This window comes from Asparagus officinalis, chromosome 3 (genome assembly GCF_001876935.1).
Source record: "Asparagus officinalis chromosome 3, Aspof.V1, whole genome shotgun sequence".
Lineage (NCBI taxonomy): Eukaryota > Viridiplantae > Streptophyta > Magnoliopsida > Asparagales > Asparagaceae > Asparagus > Asparagus officinalis.
The window spans coordinates 79,358,558-79,366,487 of record NC_033796.1 but is presented as its reverse complement, the minus strand read 5'-3'; the positions used below and the strand labels follow the sequence as shown (position 1 = coordinate 79,366,487).

Here is a 7,930-nt window from a genome sequence, read left to right as displayed (position 1 = left end):
CTCTCCTCGGACCTTTCCGATGCTCGGAGTGGCGACCCCACTCCCAGTTCATCATTCCGGGTGCTCGGAGTGGAGATCCCATTCCCAGTTCATCCTTCCAGATACTGGGGGTGGGGAATCCCACCTCAAGTTTCCTTTCCAGCGGGAGATAGAATATAAAATTCTTCCTCTCCTATTTTGACACAACTTTCAACTTCCAATCCGCGCACTTGGTGCGTGGGGAATTTTATCCCGAATCCTAAGTAGGGATAAGTCAACACCTAACACGTGTTGCCGGGTAGCCTATTCCCGTAACAAGGGCAAAGTCTACGTATTCGAAGTCGTAGCAGCAAGTCTAAGGGAGTTCATTCCTTTAGCACAACGTTACATACGGAACGGATTTCGATAATCCGCATGCTAGCCCGATTCAAACGGTGATCGGTAAAGGCACATCAAACCCGTTGAAGGCTGGGGGTTTGCCAAAAACCCCAAAGTCAACGCCTAACACGCGTTGCCGGGTAGTCTATTCCCGTGAGAAAGACGAAGCCTATGTATTCAAGATCATAGCACAAAGCCTCAGAGAGTTTACTCTCTCAGCACAACGTTACATGCGGAACGGATTTCGACAATCCGCATGCTAGCCCGATTCAAACGGTAATCGGTAAAGGCACCTCAAACCCGTTGATGGCTGGGGGTTTGCCAAAAATCCCATAAATCTGTCATTCGGAAGAGATACAGAGAAAACACAAAAGAAGCAAATGCGGATTTTCTATTAATAAATCAAGTCAAAAGCATACAACAAAAGCTCGTTAGTCCGAAGGCAACCGACGGCTAAGAATATGAGACTCTAAACCAGAGAGCCTGTCCATATAGTCCTGCTCGAACTCCGCCTGCAGGCTAGCTCGGACAGAATCTTCGGAACTGTTGAGAACCTCTGCGGCTTCGTGTCGTAGCTTCATCAACCCCTCCTGCACTGATCCCAGCCTGTCGAGTGTCCATTCACGAGAACGCTCCAACCCAACCAGTTCCTCAGAAATGGTAGCGGCAGATTCTTCGGCGCGTTCCAAGGCCTCCTTCAGTCTAGCTATCTCTGCACGAGTGGAATCTAAGGAGCTCACTAACTCAGCTCTGCTGGTGTCTTTCCTCGCCAGAGAGGCCATCAGCTGCTCGACAGTGCGCTCACGTGATCGAAGCTCGCTGCCAACGGAAGATCGCAGTTCATGCCACTGCGTCAACCTATCCTCCACCTGAGAAGATGCAAAAGAGGGAGCTCCACCAGCCTTCAACTCCCTCAGCTCTCGAATCTCTGACTCCAGGGCAGCGAAATCAGCTGTAAAGGAATCGGCCAAATCCGGATATCCCTCTTCCCTCATCATCATCATGTGACGGGAGAAGGAACGCCTGAACTGATCAAAAGAAGACCCTCTGTGCAGAAGCTTATCAATCACGCCGTTATAAAAGGCAGTAAAGAAGCCGAGGTCAGTGCGGAAGACATCCCCATCTGGATTGGTATCGGCCAAGAGAGCATGGACCTGCTCATATAGAGACGGTCGAGAACCTGCAAGCAGCAGTATGGGAGGTCAAGAAACTATTAAATACAATCGAAAAGACCCTAAGGGAAATTCGAGGTATACCTATACCGGCGGAAATCCCCTCGGGTTGGGGTTCGACAGGCTCCGAAGTAACGACAGGAATGCTCATGGAAGGTATATCAACCCTCGTGGGCAAGTCAGTCGTATTAGGCGAAGGCGGGAAAACACCCGAAGCTATAGCAGAATCAGGTACAGCGCCTGGTCATATAGTTGCACTTCTTTATTAGTCAAAATGGAGACTGAGACAAGCAAAGAAGAGAGGAAATTGGATATATACCTGTGGATGAATCACTCTCAAAGAGTGGTCTCACAGTCCCGGTGGGAGCTTGTTCAGCTAACATATCGGCTAACAGTCCAGAGTCAGGTCTCGGGAAGACCGGTGCAGGAACATATCCCTGCTCTTCGAAATCTGCAATAGGGGAGGCCCCATCCCCGTCTGGCCCTTCTGTCGCAACACCTGCAGCACCGGATGTAGGTATATCTGAAAATGAACCGGTGGGATCAACACCATCTGCCTGCCCAAGATCGATGTTCAGATCAATGCCCAGGGAGCCATCACGAAGGGCGTCGCACACCTGCTGCATGAAGCAGTCCATGTTGTCAGCCCCAGAGAATACCGGACCTGGTGGAAGCTCGCCCTCCTCGAAGAACCCTGAATTATGAAACAGGATCAGGGATCCCGGAAGGTAAATCATCTTAAAGCAATAAAAGTGGGTACAACAAAATGTTACCTTCCTCCCCGTCGGCAAAGCCTCCTGAATCTACCCCATGGGAGCGCTGATCAACATGAGGTTTATGGGCAATCTTTTTCCTTTTCGAAGGATCACCCCTCATAGAACCAACGGGGCGGTCATGCGAAGTTTGGCCACCAAACTTGGATTTCGCACGACGGGAAGCGAGCGACCCATGGTCGTCGGCTACCCCACCTGAAACAACAAGAATCATCTCATGAACCAGATCTTTCGCCAATACCAATTGAAGTCGAGAAAGAGGATCAAAGAGCATGACAAACCTGTATCAAGTTCTGCTTGGTCGGTATCTATATCTGCATACTCCCCTTCGGGAATTCCGGTGGACTTCTTCCTCTGTCTCTGAGCAGGCTCAGCCCTGCGAGCAGCCATCATAGCAGATTGAACCAAGTGATCGGATTCTAGTTCCGAAAGACTCCTCACACTTATGGATTCATCGGCAGAGAGGAACCATTTACAGCTGAGGAAGGTAATCATCGGCTTGCGTTTATAGGAGGGAAGAGCAAACTGAGCCCCGGTGCAGCCAACCATGGTCCATAACCACGCCCGTACGCCGTCAACGAGTCCTCCCTCAACACGCAAACTACGACTCGGATTCCCAACGTATAGTTGGTCATAGCCAAACTGACGTGCGAAACGGCAGGGAAGGTAAGGCTCTATGTGGCAGCGGTCCTTCACCCGGAGAACAAGATACCCGACTCGGATGTTCACCAACCAGCGGAAACAACCGACGTCGAGAGCAGTCCGGTTAGTTCGGGGTTTCTCCATATCAGTCAACTCCTCGCCATAACGTCCCGAAAAGCGAGGGAAGCATTTGAAGAACTCCCAGTTCCTGCGAACTCGAAGTTCTTTTTGTACATCTTCAAATTTCTTCCCAACCCATCTACTCTCCTCCAACAGCTGTAGGAAAGGAACGGGAACATCAACGGCGCTGGGCGCCGACATCAAGTCCGGACGGTGAAGAACGAACCACGCCATCAAATAAGCGTAGGGCAGCTCAACCTTCGGGCAGGTAAGCTCAGTCGAGGGTTTAGAACCCACTTGGGTAAGAACACGAACTACACCCCTAAGCCCGCAATGGATGCTGGCAACCATCGCTGGAAGCAGAGAAAGCTCCCTCCCATAAGCTAGCTGGACCGCAGGGAAGAGCACCTCGAGGGGTAGAGCGTCTGAAGACTGATATGGAACAACACACTTCTTCAGCCAAAGAGCAAGGTAGCCAGCTAACAGAGACCGAGGATCGATAGACTTCTGGGCATGATAGAGGAACGATCGAAACTTAGTCCCGGCCGGAAAAGCCCCCTCGGCACTAGCAATGGTATAAGAATGAGTTTCATTCTTCTCCATCAGCTCATTAATAGCGGCAGGGGTCAAAACGCCTAACTCATGTATGGACTCCTCGGAATCATCCTCCAAGTTAGGAAACAGGTAAACAGCAAACTGCTTCAAGCTGATCTTCCTCTTCGTCTTCGCTGGAGGAGAACTCTGGAGCAAACAGGTGTGATAATGACAGGTGAGGTCCCAGAGAGTGTCATACACATCGGGAGTATCCTTCTTCAAACACTCCAACTGTTGGTTAGAAGGGAAGTATTCCTGATACGGGCAATCTCCCATCGAAAGCCCGGAAACCTGGTGCATCTCATGAAGAGCCAACCCTAGCTCTCCGCCACTGGTCAAGAAGGTATTACTATCAGGCATATATGTCTCGAGCAATGCCAAGAAGTGACGGCAGCTAACGGGAAGTCCATACATAGTAGCCCGTATGGGCGTATATAATCCACTACCCTTCAAGTCTCTCTCCCAGCGTCCCAGAACATAACTGGTCAAACGGGTCCACCATCCCTTAGCCAGTGAGGAAGCCCAACCATAACATCGGTAATCCAGTCGAGGTAATTGTCTTCCCAGATGAGCTAAACGATTCCTCACGGTGAGAGCGGCCGCCGATACCTCGCCTGGAGGTGCAGTGTCAAGACCCATGATCCCGGGTCGAAGGCCACAAATGGATTGATACCCCAGAGAACCGGGACTCTTGTGATGAGAAATGTATCCGCACTGAACGTGTGTAACAGCATTGGTAAGAGGCCAGGACATCTGTCGCCCCACAGCCTGTTTCTCCAAGTCAGTAAAAGAGCACTGGCGAGGAATAGAGGGGATATATAAAAGAGCTCCCTCGTCAAGGGTAAGCCAGTGCTCCTCAGCAAGAGTCAGCGCGGCAGGATCTTCGGTGCGATCCCCGAATAGAAAACCCGGCTTCTTTAAAGCTTCAGTAGAAGTGGCGTCTGCGGTGAGAGGAGCATCGGTGATAAGTTGGCGTAAACAGTGACGCCCTCCATCCTTTATCAAGCGACAGAACTCGTCTGAGCGATCTCTGTCGAACTGCGGAAGGGGATCGATGATCTGCCTGGCAGAAGCCGAAGAAAACACTTCCCTACTACAACCGGTAGGGGCATGATGAGGGAGACTACCCCCGGGAAACTCAACTGCAACAAAGCAAAGATGGAGTCAGAAAATCCATGTCATAAACGCAAGACGAGATTATTCGATTTCGAGTGCCCTACACCGGGAGAACGGTATGCGTCATCACGTAGACACCGTGATAACATATACCGACCTATAAGGTGTAAGGCAACACGAGATCGCCCCAATATAACCGAGGACTTGAATTGGCTAAGCAAAGCAAGTCCGAAACCTTAACCCCCGCGGGAGGGGTATCGGTTCTTCCGTCATGACCCGCGAGAGGTCAATCCGGGATAAAAGAAAAAAATATATATAAGATTCTTACCCCCAAAGCAAGAGGTCACTGGAGATGATGTCGTAGGAGCCTCCTCCACGCCATGCTGCGAGCAAGGGTGACTCCCGGAAAGACGAGACCGACGGGGAGACATCGTGAATCTGCAATGAAGAGCAGTACATCAGGTACGATATATATACACGAAATATCGGAAGAAGGGAAATTAAGCACTTGGACTCGAAATCCTAATAACAAATAGGATTTTGTAGTTAAAGTCTAATTAAGCCTACGAATTTCGTGCACGCGAAACGATAATCGTCATTTCGCGGAAAATTTTGGTGAAATACCCAAAATACCCCTCGTGCTCAAGGCCAAATTCAGGTCAAGGACACGTATGACTCGGGTTATGGTCATCATACTTGATCATCGAACATCCCGGTACCCTATAATTTTGATCAAATTTTGCAAATAAGCCCTTTTGCAGAATTTGGTCAATTTTACATAAAAGTCCCTCCATGAACTTTTGGTTTTGCATCCATATGCTTTTACCAAAAATTCGATCAAGGGTCGGGGGTTTAAACTTCTTGGATTTCAGCCCCAAATTCGTGGCTCTTTTGACAATAAGCCCCTCCAAATATTTAGGGACTGTTTTGCAAATAAACCCCTCAAACAGTTCTTTAACCCTCTTACACAAAGCACCCCCATTTCTTGAAGAAACAAACACGAACCCAAGCCTCCCAAATTTCAGTTCATGTTTGCATAAGAGCCCCCAAAATTTCAGACCCACGAATTTTGCAAATAAACCCCTATAGTTTCGGTTTTTGCAATAAAACCCCCCAAATGCTTATTTCATCCATAAACCCTTATCTATTACAAGCATAAAGACATGATCTTTGCAAGAAAATAAGGGGTTTGTGAAGAAAAACTTACCAAGTCAAAGGAGTTTTCCTTCGGGCTCGGAAATGGAGGCCAAGACCCTCGTTTGAAAGAGGAGAAGATTCCGGCAAATGGGTACCCGTCAAAATCCCGAATCTTTTAAGGGATTGAAGGGTTCTCAAGAGCAAATCAATGGAGGAAAGAGGGGGAGGAAGAAGAAAGAAAACCGAAAATGGGGGGAAAGAATTCGGTTTTGGGGGTGGGGTTCTCTCTTGAAATTCAAAATAAAGGAGGGGGGGACCATGCACAAGAGGCCAAAAAAAGGAACAAGACAAAACTAGGGGAGAAACACCCCTAGGGGTGTCTCGGCATTGCCGAGACACCCCCAAGGGTGTCTCGGCATTGCCGAGTGGTGTTGAATCCATAAATCGTAGTGCCAGTGGAGGCTAATTTACTCGTCGGGATTCCGAGATGATGCATCAATCGGAATGGCATTATGCTAACAGCGGAACCCGGATCAACTTGGATCCGGTTGACCATGCTGGAGCCAATGTGCCCGGTGAAGTACAAGGGCCGATCATGCTTCGAGTTCTTTGTTTGCATATCCTCTTTAGTGAAGGAGATGCATGGGAAATGATGCGCCGCTAGGTTGCAATGCTGAGCTGATGGCTCTGGCCCTTCAGGGGATGGCTTGATCCGAGTTAGAAAAGCTTCAGAGTCACTCAAGGCTTCTTGCAGCGCTTTCCTTGTATCCTTGGATAGGCGCAATAACTCGTAAAGGGTTATCCTAGCCGGGATATTGGCTAATTGCGCCATGATGTCGAAATGAGGTGGAGAGCTCGCATTCCCCGGTTTGTCTCTTCCAATCGGATGATTGAATCGAGACTGCCTCGGGTTTTGGGTCTCCTGGCGTAAAGGCTCTTTTCCTTTCTCCTTCTGTTGGACTCTTTCCGCGGCTATAGGCGTCAGGGGAATTGCTGCTATTCCCAGCTCTGCCAATGTCTTGGACGGAGGAGTGTTGGTACCTAATTGCTCAGAAGCATCCGGGTACTTGTAATGATACTCGTTACCGCTCCGAGTTGCAAGGGCTTCCTGTTCATCTTCGGAAAGTGGGAAGGCAGGAATTTCCTCATCGTCTCTTCCTGGAATAGCGGACACCCCATAACAAGATTTGCCTTTCCCTTTTGACTTCTTCTTGGAAGAGGTCCCAGTCCACTGTTCGTCTCCGATCAAATCCGGATGAACCCAAAGAATTTCGCCATTAGGGGCCGTGTGTGGCACAAGCCCTTTTTGGCGTTGTTTGTGAGGATCATCGTTCACCGTCTTCACTGCCGCTTTTATTACCGGCTCAAGCTGGAACTGGTTCACAGGAAAGGGGCCGAAGCTAATCGTGACTGCATTCGCACCCACTTTCTTCTCCTTTCTGGCGTTGCTTGTGAGGATCATCGTTCACCGTCTTCACTGCTGCTTTTATTACCGGCTCAAGCTGGAACTGGTTCACGGGAAAGGAGCCGAAGCCAATCGTGACTGCATTCGCACCCACTTTCTTCTCCTTTGGCTGCTTCATTGTGATGACCCCGACGTCGATGAGAGCCTGGATCTTGTCCTTAAGAGCATAGCATACCTTGGTGGGGTGGTGCACCGCTCTGTGGAATGCACAGTATTTCGGATCATTAATCCTCTTGGCATCTTCCTGATCCTGAACTGGAGGCAATTTGATTTTATTATTCTCCACGAGGTATTTGAAGATCCCAGGAACTTCGTCCTCTCTGAATGAATAAACTTTCGGGAACTTTGGCTCCGAAGCTTTCGGCCTCGAGGTCTGCTGTTGCCACCTTGGTTGTTGAGGCGCCTTTTGCTGCTGCTGTTGTGGTTGCGCCTGCACCTCGAACGTTTGATTAGCATTCACGGCATTTGCGTGCGCTTTTCCTTTACCTCTAGGGGTGAAGTTCGGTTGCGGAGCGTTATTTGCTATTTGGCCTCTTTCCGCCTTCTTCCTTTTG

General features: G+C 49.5%; 1 protein-coding gene across 1 annotated transcript; it reads right to left on the bottom strand.

The window, feature by feature from the left end:
• Nucleotides 725-6,078, bottom strand: LOC109834379. The gene is made up of 7 exons (XM_020402385.1): nt 5,982-6,078; nt 5,103-5,212; nt 2,584-4,800; nt 2,303-2,497; nt 1,849-2,223; nt 1,614-1,769; nt 725-1,537 (listed from the first exon to the last, which is right to left on the bottom strand). The coding sequence occupies exons 2-7, from the start codon at nt 5,203-5,205 to the stop codon at nt 789-791; spliced, it is 3,795 nt and encodes a 1,264-aa protein (XP_020257974.1). The 5' UTR covers nt 5,206-5,212; nt 5,982-6,078; the 3' UTR covers nt 725-788.